At 36.9% G+C, this 13,564-nt stretch overlaps 1 protein-coding gene across 1 annotated transcript in view; it reads right to left on the reverse strand.

Moving 5' to 3' along the window:
• Positions 1-911: 911 nt before the first annotated feature.
• Positions 912-13,564, reverse strand: part of LOC150095056 (ATP-dependent RNA helicase DHX33-like) — a 202,020-nt gene continuing 189,367 nt past the window's right edge. The window contains exon 20 of the mRNA XM_090410944.1: positions 912-1,339. Coding sequence (XP_090267070.1) covers positions 1,237-1,339 — 103 coding nt within the window. The 3' untranslated portion in view covers positions 912-1,236. The remainder of the gene's footprint in view (positions 1,340-13,564) is intronic.

Consider the following 13,564-nt stretch of genomic DNA (forward strand, 5'->3'; position numbering starts at 1 on the left):
CTTTTCCTTTTTCATTGTGTCAGTTGCTTTTTCTAAAGCCTCAAAAATTCCTCCACTTCTACCTTAGTAGAACCTTCTGTGGGACCATAGGCACAAATAAGTCTCATTGTCCAGTTCCCCATTCTCATATTTGCCCACATTACTCTACTTGAGACTGAATGCCATTCAAGAAGATTAGCCTTGTATTTTTTGTTGAATACTATGGCTACTCCTTCTTTTCCTTGATTGTCATTGCTCGAATATAACATTTTGTATTTATTGCTCAGAAAGATCTCACCAGTTTTTGTCTTTTTTGTTTCTGTCACCCCTATTATATCGATCTGGTACTTATCTAATTCCTCAGCTAGCTCCATTTCTTTGCCATTCAGGCTTCTTATGTTGGTAGTACCGATCTTTAACTCTGGTGATGTTGAGTTGGGGTGTGTTTTCAGATTTTTTCCAGTAGCTGACTTTTCGCTGTTCGCCCTGGTTCCCTGGCGAAAACAATGGGGGCCTTGTTTAACCGGGCGACGCCCCAGCTGGCATGAAATTTTGTCATGCTGTACCATCATTTTGTATTTTAGTTTAAGTCAATAAGAATACAATTTGGTCGGCTATATCCCAAATCGTCAGCCCATCCTCGTTTGTTCAGTATCCAAGTAGGTACCCAACAGGGTGCACCATGAGAAGGTGAGGATTGGATATTAGGTCAGAAGCCCTGGTCAGTTCTCCACGTTCCTTTAAAGGCTATGTGGAGGTCTCCTCTCAGTTATACAGCTTTGATCCTTAAGCACCCCTTATTCTGCAGTGTGAATGGCTAATATCAACAAAAGGGAGTGTTCCTATCATTGGTTAACATTCTTTATATGCTTATGCTGTTTTCATAAATAAGAAATTTTGTTTACTACAGATGTATCAAAAAACAAATTAATTCAGATATTCATAAACTTTTTATTTACAACTTTTGTAACATAAACAGTTAACTTTCCAAGAGGATCGTTAATAATTGTGTAAAAGGTTAAAATTTTCATGCTTGGATAACATTGATTTATAATTTTCGTGTTTAAAAAGAATAGATGGTTAACAATATACAGTAGATTTTCGCTATAGTGAATTAGGGATCACAGGAACAGTTTGCTATAGAATTTCACAATTTACAATATCACTGTGCCTGTGGGGATTTGGCAGGGGACTTTATGATGATAATGAGCAAGTTTGTTATAATGGTGAGTCAACTGTAACATCTGAATTTTGATATTAACATAGATCGAGCCAGATTAGGGTATTGCTCCATTCTTTATATTTGTACATTGCTGGGGCTGCTTGTGTTAACCACTGTGGCTTCATTCGAATGATGTTCCTATATAAAAAAAAAATCAATCTGCTTAGTATAGATTATATATATATATATGAAAAAAAAATAGATTTAATGACTATAAAACCGAGATAACATATAAAGATTTTAATGATAAATACTACTAGTTTCGGCATATAGCAGCCTTCTTCAGGTATTTAGAAAGAAAAAGAATACTAATAAACATTGAATTATCTAAACAAACTGGAAATTACAGGTACAAATTGCCTCACATAATCGATACATAAAAACGTTGTATTTTTTCAAGTTGTTCCAACTGGCGTGCCATTGTTTATTGCAATTGTGCGTGCAGGTTCACGTGAACGCCAATATTGAACGACTGTTCCAAGTTTTTGTGGTGGAAAATGATGAGAAAGATTATGCAGATATCTATATATACTTGGAACTATATCTACCTTAGGACACAGAGCACGTTCTCTCTTAAATGAACAAGATGAACTACAAAAAGAAATGAATCACCTCACTCTTATTTTTAAACAAAATGGATACTCTGAAAAAACAATTAAGAAATTTCTTCTGGATCCTCCTAGGCAGTGCACAACAGAGACTGTTAATTTTAAAGGTAGCATCTCCATTCCATACATTAGCACAGTCTCCAAAAAAATAGCTAAAGTCCTTAAAAAATATAATATCAGGACCTTCTTCACCACACTTCCAAAAATCCGTTCTCTAATCAGCCATCCAAAACCTACTCATCACAACCTTAAGTACCCTGGAGTATATAAATTGTGGTGCGATTGCAATATCCCATACTTTGGACAAACTAACAAATCTATTGAACAACGGCATAGAAGAGCATAAGAGAGACATCTCTTACAAAAGATCTCATGCAACTGCGTTATCCAGTCATGTTCTTTTTTCAAATAATCCTAATGATGACCAACAAAGCCACTCCGTTTGCTGGAATAGATCAGAAAATATCTTTCGCTGTGATGATGAGTTTGAGAGGAAAATTGTAGAACCAAGAGAAATCCGGCTGAACCCGGTCCACTTAAACAACAATTTAAGTTATAACATCCCAGATAGCCATGCTGCAGTCGTTCAATATTGGCGTTCACGTGAACCTGCACGCACAATTGCAATAAACAATGGCAAGCCAGTTGGAACAACTTGAAAAAACACAACGTTTTTATGCATCGATTATGTGAGGCAATTTGTACCTGTAATTTCCAGTTTGTTTAGATAATTCAATGTTTATTAGTATTCTTTTCTTTTCTAAATACCTGAAGAAGGCTGCTATATGCCGAAACTAGTAGTATTTATCATTAAAATCTTTATATGTTATCTCGGTTTTATAGTCATTAAATCTATATTTTTTTTCAAATGTACAACAACCGAGTAAAAGCTGATCACTACACACACACACACACACATATATATATAGATATATATATATGTAAAACTAGTTATAGTTCGCCCATAGATTAGAGACCCTTCAACACATGTCCCAAAAAGGAGAATATAGGGTAATCAATCCGTCTTCTGGGATGAGTTTATTTATTACAGGTCAGAAAATTTAGCTTTTCTTTTACGAACATTGTAGTTTTTAAACTGTAACTATTTTGCTTGTATAACAGTTGGAAAAATGTACGTAGAGTATTAACAAAATTAAAAAAAGGTATAGCATAAAACAAAAATTTAACGAAATTTATTTTTAAGAAAGTTTTCTATAAAATAACAATAATTATACAGAAAAACAGAAATTTTTTTCAAATGAACTTAGATATTCTAAACTTACAGTTGAGAGAACTGAGACACTTTAATGTCCTAAACCGATTAATTATTTATGACTTGTTGTGACTCTTTTAACAAACCCATGCAAAAAAAAGGTTGGAAAAAAATACCATTATCAAATCCTTTTAATCTTCAGTCATCTGAATCGGTGTCCGAATCGCCATCACTTTCGCTTAAACTGATCACCAAAGGTTCACATAATTCTGTTTCTGTCCCAATACATATTTTCCCCAGTTTTGAACTGTAATACTTTCAATCGCCTGTTCTGAAAGCTTAAAAAGTTTCAACATGTCAATATCCCCAGTTACGTTGCGATGGCGTATGAAACTTTTCACTTCTGCCCAAACATACTCAATAGTATTAATATAACAATAGCATTAAAACAAAATCCGATTTCATGAAGTATTTCCCTTAAAGTTTCTCTTTTCCAAGGAAAATTAATTTTTTTCTTTAAGCACAGGAATATATTTTGGAACAGTTGGCATTCTTTTCTCGACCACATAAAATTCGCGAATAGTTCTTCTTATAACGTCTACATCAAAATCATTCAAAGCTACGGTTTCTATGGTTTTCTTTCTCTGGCACTTTTTTTTAGGAGATTTAAATTTTGGCTTACCTTCACCTTTTGATTCCCTACGAATTCTTTTAACAGTCGACCCCGATATGCTCGCAATTGCACTTGCACGTTTTATGATTTGAGAAAGGGGATCAAGGAGACTGCCTTTTAAAGATTCTTTTTCGCAGAATGTCAGCACATTATTCAATATTCAATATTCTTTTCAAAGAGCTACTGAAACGTTTAACAACAGAACTTGTTGACTGTACTGGATCCATCATACAAATTAATAATAAAAAAATAACGCAAAAAAGTGACAAGAAAAATCAAGCTACTACTAGTACAGCGACAGACAAGAAAGCACACGATTTCGCATGTTGGTGACCAATTCGTACATCCTTCATTTCTTTCTCCCCTTCAGCACGAATCGACTATTCTTGGCAAAACGCCAAGCAGAGATCTACAAACTGTGGGCATACTATAGTAAAATATTTTCCAATCTAAGTATTTGCTCATTACAAAGTAACATGTTGCTAACCACACAGATAAAAAAAAAAAATATATATTCATTAGTAATTTTACAACTATTACATAATTTAGCTATTTGTGCATTCTTGGACTTTTGCAGGAGGAGGGATAAAACAACAGTAAGTCCTGAAAATTCTTCTTTTATTACAGATGAAAAGAGTTTCGATCTGTATCCTTTCTTTTAAGCTTACATGGTGATCCGAATACATTTTTGAAAATAATGAGACAACTACCATGTTTGAATAAAAACTTTAGTTTAATATAACTAAAATCTACATTCGACGTTTCGACCTTTATGTCAAGGTTCTGGAGCGTACACACTATACACAGAAAACAAAGCTGCACTACAATCAAACTGGTTTGTTAAAGTTACTGACCAACTGCTACAACAATTGTTGGCCTGGTGAAAAAAAAATATATATATATATATTATACATCAACGCTAGAGTCCTATTATTAGTGTTATCCATTGGTTGTAGAAATACATTGGGTGCAACAACAAGTCTATGTATCTATCTGTATACATATATTAACATCATGATTATACGTGTACATTCTAGCCAGTTGGTATGGAATGGTTTCTAATACTAGCTGAAGATTGGCTAGAGTCCTGATGCTGGATCTTATATATTAGGTAGACTGAATGTGTGCCATCCAGATCCTTGGAATTTTCATGCCATCTTTGTTGTTGATATTTGGGTGGTTTATCAGGAATGTGTAGGTATTAGGAACTGTAGATATTCTTCTTGAGACAACAAGATAAAATATGATTTTCAGCCTAAGCTAAATCTTCTTAGAGTGTGTTGAATTTCACTAATATGCAGTAATTTTCAACCAAATCATCTGCTTACACTTTGATATATTCATCAGCCTCTGGGTACGTGCCCCCACTACCAGGCATCATTCCATCAGATTAGAACTGTTGTTGATTAGATTGGGTTCACGTTATTTAACAAACAACACGAACGCATACAGTTTACCATCGAAATCGAAAATCAAAACGCGCTGCTGTTCCTAGACACACTAGTCACATGTCTTCCTTCACGGTCTACCGAAAACCGACACACATGGGCCAATACATACATGCTAATTCATACCACCACCCATCACAAAAATATGGAGTCATTAACACCCTTAAAAACAGAGCTACAACAATTTGCTCTAACCAGCAAGCCGTGAAACAAGAACTAAAAATCACCAGCGACACATTCATCAATAATGACTATAACAAAAAACTCCATAAAACAACAAAAATGAATCTAGATTACAGTAAAACCATAGCCATCCCATACATTAAAGGGTTATCAGAAAAAATCAACAGAATCCTACAACATTATAACCTCAATGCCACCTACTAAACTTAAAACCATATTCAGCTCCTCTAAGGATCCTCTCCTCCCATTGGCACATCCTGGAGTCTATTGCATCCGCTGCACCTGTAACTTACCATACATTGGTGAAACAGGACGGACAATCCCTATACATAAGAAAGAACACATAAGACACATTAAATATAATCATTATGGTGAAGCAGGCCTCTCAGATCACGTGCTCAACACCTTACACCAAATCAACTGGAAAAGCACCCGCTCTTTACACCATACAAAAACCTGGTATGAAAGGAAATTTAAGGAAGCCTCTGAAATCCTGATAAACCACCCAAATATCAACAACAAAGATGGCATGAAAATTCCAAGGATCTGGATGGCACACATTCAGCCTACCTAATATATAAGATCCAGCATAAGTCAGGACTCTAGCCAATCTTCAGCTAGTATTAGAAACCATTCCATACCAACTGGAATGTACATGTATAATCATGATGTTAATATATGTATATAGATAGATACATAGACTTGTTGTTGCGCCCAATGTATTTCTACAACCAACAGATAACACTCTAGCATTGATGTATAATTTTTTTTTTTTTCCACCAGAGGTCAGGCCAACAATGATAGCGGTTGGTCAGTTACTTTAATAAACCAGTTTGATTGTAGTGCAGTTTGTTTTCTGTGTATAGTGTGTACGCTCCAGAAGATGACCTTGACATAAAGGTCGAAACATCGAAAGTAGATTTTAGTTATATTAAACTAAAGTTTTTATCCAAACACTGTAGTTGTCTCCATAATTTTCAAAAAGTTTCATTCTGTAATCACAAATGGGCTCTGAAATTGAATGACTTCCTTAATCAAGTGATGTGACAAAATCATTATCATGAACTTGATCTCTGCTCACACTGGTTTACTCATCTCTAGACAGTTTTAATCTGATGGAATGATGCCTGGTAGTGGGCACATACCCAGAGGCCGATCAATATATCAAAGTGTAAGCAGATGATTTGGTTGCAAAATTACGGTGAAATTCAACATACTCTAAGAAGATTTAGCTTAGGCTGAAAATCATATTTTATCTTGTTGTTTCAAGAAGAATATCTACAGTTCCTAATACCTACACAGGTGACTGGATTTACAGTTAAAATCTTTATTTTAAGGATTTTAAATGGAGCACTAATTGATATATAATTGGTTTTTATTCACTTACAATGTCTGTCATTTTTGACTGAAGGTAATGGGAAAACAATGTTGTGCTTAATTAAGAAGTTTAATCTTCATTACTTTTTTTTTTTAACAATTGCTTATTTAGAACATGTTTCTGCCTTTAAACAGCAGAAATGATATTTGATTCATTTGAATGAAAATCAAATCAGCGAGTTCAACTTATCATTTTACTGATATGTACCCTCCAGGAGTGTTCAGGCAATTATGACAGCACTATATGATTAAGTTTAATAATAATGTAATCTCCTATGAACAATTTTCCTTCACATTAGTCTATTACTTGTGAGCACTCCAATATTGTCCTATCTAACATTTCATGCTTCTAAGTCACTTCTGACTGAATCAAAACACCTAGACCTTGGTCTTCCTCTTGGTTTCTTTCTTATTATCTTGGCATCAAACTTGTTTTGCTAACCTTTCTTCAACCATTCTATTTGAGTGGCCATACCACCTTAGATTAGCTCTACTCACACATTCTTTAATGCTAACGATGCCAAGTTTCTTTGTAATATCTTCATTTTTAATATGATTTTGCCACTGATGCTATCTGTTCATTCTCCTAATCTTCCATATCTGTAGTCTCTAGTTTTTATGAAGTGTTTTTATTTTTAACCAAACTCTCAGATTCTTCTTCTTCTGCAGCTTTTCCCACTTAAGTAGGGTTGCTGTTTGTGGTGAGTCTCCTCCACAACCTCCTGTCTTGGGCTGTAGCCACATCCAAGTTCTTCATCCTCAAGTCCTCCTCCACCATCTCCCTCCATCTCTTCTTTGGCCGTCCGCACTTCCCCTGCACATCCATCTGCATGACCTTTCTTCCCACATACTCTTCCTCTCTCCTCATCACATGACCAAACCATCTCAACCTTGCCTCCTGTATCTTTGCTCCTAAGTTCGTAACTTTCACCATTCCCCTTACATAATCATTTCTCAGACGATCCTTTCTGGTCACACCACACATTCACCTAAGCATTCTCATCTCCGCTACCTCCATCCTGCTGATGTTATTTTTCCTCAGGGCCACAGTTTCCAAAGCATATGTCATAGCTGGTCTCACTACTGTCCTGTAGATTTTGCCTTTAAGATTGATCGGTACCCTCTTATCGCATAGCACTCCAGCTATCTCTCTCTCCAGTTCCTCCATCCTGCTTCTCACTTCCTTCTCAGCCTCACCATCCTCTTTCATTGTTGAACCTAAGTATCTAAAGTCACTGACTTTCCTGATGACATTTCCTTCCAGCTCTAGATCTGTCTCCTGGCTGCCATCCACTTTGCAACACATATACTCTGTCTTACCTCTGCTCAGTCTCATACCTCTCTCTTCCAGTACTTTCCTCCAACTTTCCAGTTTAGCTGCCACTTCTTCTCTTGATTCTGCACACAGCACGATGTCATCTGTATACAACATAGTCCAAGGCACATCTTCTCTCACCTCCTCCGTCACTACCTCCATCACAATATTAAACAGGAACGGACTTAATGCTGACCCTTGATGCAAGCCAACTGTCACTGGAAAACTTTCTGTCTCTCCCAGGCAAGTTCGAACCCTTGTCTTCACATTTCTGTACATCTCCTGCACCAACCTGACATATTTCTCCGGTATCTTCTTCTCCCTCAAACACCTCCAGACTTCTTGCCTTGGCACTCTATCATAAGCTTTCTCCAGATCAATAAAAACCAGATGTAGCTCCCATTGCTTCTCTTGAAACTTTTCCATCATCTGTCATAACCCAAAGATAGCATCTTTCGTCGATCGACCAGGCATGAAGCCAAATTGCTCCTTTGCAATCTCCACCTCCTTCCTCAGTCTTCCATCAAGAACCGTCTCTAGGATCTTCATTGTGTGGGACATCAACTTTATTCCTCTGTAATTCTTACAGTCTTGGGCATCCCCTTTCCTCTTGTAGATGGGGACAAGAGTACTTTCCCTCCATTCCTCAGGTATGTTTTCCTGTTGACAAACTTTTATTAACAGGTCCCACAGCAGGTCAATTCCCTCTTCCCCTAGTGCCTTCCATGCCTCCACTGGGATCCTGTCAGGGCCTACCGATTTTCCATTCTTCATCCTCTTTATGGTTTCCTTCACTTCCACTCTACTAATGTTCTGCATCATTCCCTCATTAGGCTCCCCATCTTCTCTGTGAGTCCTTATATTTTCTTCATTCAAAAGCCCTTCAAAGTATATTCTCCATCTGTTTCTTATATCCACATCCTTCCTTAATACCCTTCCTCCAGAGTCTTTGATCTGCCTCACATGTACGATGTCCTTTGATGTCTTATTTCTACATTTTGCCAATCGATAAATGTTTCTCTGTCCTTCTTTTGTTTCTAATTGATCATAAAGGTCTTGATATGCCATGGCCTTAGCCTGTGCAACAACTCTTTTGGCTTCTCTGTACTCCTCTCTGTCCTCGTCCCACTTCTGCTTTGCCTTCCTCTTAGCCGTCACTGCATCTTGTACATAATTATTCCACCACCAACCCTCCTTCTGCTCTCTAATCTTTCTAGATGTTTCACCAAGCACCTCAATTGCACAGCTTAGAATTACTTTGGAATTATGTCTCCACCAGTCTTGTACACTTTCTAGTCCATCCGAAATCCTCTCTAACACCTTCTCCCTAAAACAGTTCCTCACACCCACTTCTTTTAAGCGAACCCACTTAATTTTCTTCCTCTCATGGCTTCCAAAGGTTCCTATCTTTGACTTTATTTTAAAGTCTGCACACAGCAGCCAGTGTTGCTGTGTCACCTGATCTGTTGGGATTACCATACAATTTGTTACTGCCTTAAGATGTTTTCTTCTAGTCAAAATGTAGTCAATCTGTGAACTATTGTTGCCACTTTTGAATGTTATCAAATGCTCTTCCCTCTTACAGAAAAAGGAGTTCACAATTGCCAGATCAAACGCTACTGCAAAGTCCAAAATCCTCTCTCCTTCCTGGTTCATCATTTCCACTCCATGGAAACCATGCACCCTTTCACAGTTTTCTAACCTAACACTCAGATCCATAAATTAAAACTGATTGAACACTACTAGTACAGTGTTTTGGCTAATTTCTCTCTTATTCCATATAAATGTATTCACAGTTTTACCTAATACTTGATCCCTTCTTTTTCTGAACCTCACAATACCAGCAGTGCTGTTGTCTATTTCCAAATTTAATTTGCAATATTCACTAAAAACATAGCCTAAATAGCTGAAATAGTTTACAACACTATAAGTTTTCCATTGAGAATGCAGCCAAAGTTTTCTTAGTTCCTGCCTATTTTCATAACAAATTTGTTAATTCTGTTATGCAATTTAGTTAGAAAACCCTGGAGACTTGCACTGGATGTGTTTAGAAGTGTTTAGGTTTAATGACACTTTCTTTCATAATGCGATTGGTATGGGAGATAATGTGCACTTACTCCTGATTTTACATCAAACCTTCTTCCTGTATTTCCTCCAATTCTAACTGCTGATTTACAACTTAAATATACTAAGTGCTTAAGGGGTGCTTAAGGGTCAAAGCTGTATAACTGAGAGGAGACCTCCACATAGCCTTTAAAGGAATGCGGAGAACCGACCAGGGCTTCTGACCTAATGTCCAATCCTCACCTTCTCGTGGTGCACCCTGTTGGGTATCTACTTTGATACTGAACGAATGAACGGATGGGCTGGCAATTTGGGATTTAGCCAACCAAATTGTATTCTTATTGGTTAAACCAAAATAAAAAATGATGGCACAACATGACAAAATTTCATGCTGGCTGGGGCGTCGCCCGGTTAAACAAGGCCCCCGTTGTTTTTGCCAGGGAACCAGGGCATACAGCGAAAAGTCAGCTACTGGAACAAATCTGAAAACACACCCCAACTCAACATCACCAGAGTTAAAGATCGGTACTATCAACGTAAGAAGCCTGAATGGCAAAGAAATGGAGCTAGCTGAGGAATTAGATACGTACCAGATCGACATAATAGGGGTGACTGAAACAAAAAAAGACCAAAACTGGTGAGATCTTTCTGAGCAATAAATACAAAATGTTATATTCAGGCAATGACAATGAAGGAAAAGAAGGAGTAGCCATAGTATTCAACACAAAATAAGAGAGTAATCTTCTGGAATGGCAGGCAATGTCAAGTAGAGTAATGTGGGCAAATATGAGAATGGAGAACTGGACAATGAGACTTATTTGTGCCTATGGTCCCACACAAGGCTCTACTAAGGTAGAAGTGGAGGAATTTTTTGATGCTTTATAAAAAGCAACTGACACAATGAAAAAGGAAAGGTTGGTCCTTGTTGGGGATCTAAATAGCAGAGTAGGAAATGATTGTGAGACATACAAAAATATTTTGGGAAAATTTGAAGAAAAGAGCAAAGCTAATAATAATGGCAAATATCTGTTGGATTTCTGCTCAGGACATGGACTGGTTATTACTAACACCATGTTCCAACATAAAAATGTGCACAAATTCACATGGAGAGAAGAGGCTAGGAATAAGAAAAGTCTCATTGACTATGTTATTGTTGATAGTGATGTTTTCTCCCAGGTGCAGGACACCAGAGTGTACAGAGGATTTGAAACTGGAAGTGATCACTATTTAGTCTTGAGCAGGATAAAATTGAATTTCATATTCAAAAGAATAACATGTAAGAAAGTTTTAAAGCGAATAAAAGTTGAGCAGCTCTCAGATGTGAACTGTAGACTAAAATACAGAAAGATTATTGAAAAGAAAATGAAAGACTTTGGGAAAAGGAATCAAATCTTGGAGATTCAGTGGCAAACTCTGAAGAAAACATTGATTGATTCTGCCAGAGAGGCATGTGGTGAGGTTGTGTGCAAGGATAAAAAAATCAGAACTTCCTGGTGGACACAGGAGGTTAAAGAGGCAGTGAAGGAAAAGAAGAAAGCATATGAAAAGTTCCTGGCAAATAAGTCAGCTTTTACTCTTACAGAATACAGAGACAAATGTAAGAAAGCTAAACAGTGTGTAAAACTAGCTAAACAAAAGTCATGGGGGGACTTTGGCAAGAATATAGAAAATCAATATCAAGAAGGTGGCAAAATATTCTGGAGGTTGTTGAAGAAGCTTAGGATTGGAGGAAAGAGTGCTGTAAAAGGAGTTAGAGATGATAAAGGTGACACGAAAACAGGAGAAAAAGATATCCTTGAAGTATGGAGTAATTACTTTGAAAAACTGCTAAATGAAACAAGCAGTGATGACAGCACAGTGATAAAAAACACTGACCAGGCATGCAGTCAGGAATACATATCCATACTTGAAGTAGAAAAAGCCATCAAAGGCTTGAAATGTGGAAAGGCAGCAAGAGTAGATGATATTCGACCAGAAATGCTGAAGTATGGTGGTATAAAAGTCTTACAGTGGCTGCACTGCATAGTTCAGAAAGCCTGGACAGAGGGACGAATTCCCGATGATTGGAGTAGAGCTCTCATAGTACCCATATATAAAAAGGGAAATAAAACTGAATGTGAGAATTACAGAGGTATTTCCCTACTGAGTGTTCCTGGCAAGATCTATGTGAGTATACTTGAGAAACGGTTGAGAAGAATTGTGGAAGAAAAGCTTGGTGAAGAACAAGCTGGATTCAGGCCAAATAGAGGCTATCAGGATCAGATCTTCACTTTACGACAAATAGTCGAGAAAGCATGGGAATACAACAAAGATCTGTATTTAAGTTTTGTCGATTTGGAAAAGGCATATGACAAGGTGCCAAGAGAGAAGCTATTCAATACGCTGCAGTTATATGATGTCAATGGGGCATTATATCAAGCAATACTTAGTCTTTATTTGAGTTGTAAGTCAGCAGTTAGAATTGAAGGAAGTACAGGAAGATGGTTTAATGTTAAATCTGGTGTGAGACAAGGATGTACATTATCCCCTCTGTTATTCATTATCTATATGGATCACATTATGAAGGAATGTGGTATTAAACCTGATATCAAATTTGGAGATGTTAATGTCAGCTCTTTGCTTTATGCGGATGATGTTATACTTCTAAATAAATCCGCTACAAGTCTGCAAGATTCTCTGACTAAATTGAATAGCTGTTGTAATAGATATGGTATGAAGGTCAGCAATAAAATGACAAAGACAATGAAAATAGGCAGAATCATTGAAAATGTCAACTGTGTTGTGAATGGAGAACCTGTGGAACAAGTAAAACATTTCAGCTATTTAGGCACTATTTTTACTGAAGATGGTAAATTAAATATAGAAATAGACAACAGAATCAGCAAAGCTGGTATGGTGGGAAGTCAATTGAATAAATTCATATGGAATAAGAAAGAAATTAGTCGGAACACTAAATTTGCTGTATACAAGACAGTGTTCAAACCAGTTTTAACTTATGGATCTGAGAGCTGGGTCAGAATTAAAACACTTGACCAAAGACTAGAGACCGCAGATATGAGAGTCCTGAGAAAGATTAGAGGCGTGAACAGATGGCATCAATGGCAATATCATATTAAAAATGGATAAAATCATATTAGGAAAGAACTTGACATTGTCAACATCCAGGAATGCGTTAGCAGAGCTAATCTCAGGTGGTATGGTCACTTAAATAGAATGGGAGAGGAAAGATTAGCAAAACAAGTGTTCTCTGCCAGGTTGGCAGGAAAACGACCCAGAGGAAGACCAAGATATAGGTTGATTGATATGGTACAAAGTGCCTTAGACGATAGAAATATAAGATCTGATAATGTTGGAGTCTTGACAAGTAACAGACTGATTTGGAGGAAAATTGTAGATAGGAAGTTAGTAATGATGTAATTTTTACATGTTGTACTGTCATATCCTGTACACCCCTTGAGGGTACATGGCAGGAATTTGATGAT

This window comes from Typopeltis vanoorti, chromosome 21 (genome assembly GCF_054136105.1).
Source record: "Typopeltis vanoorti isolate ZY-2024b chromosome 21, IOZ_Tvanoo_1.0, whole genome shotgun sequence".
Taxonomy (NCBI): Eukaryota; Metazoa; Arthropoda; class Arachnida; order Uropygi; family Thelyphonidae; genus Typopeltis; species Typopeltis vanoorti.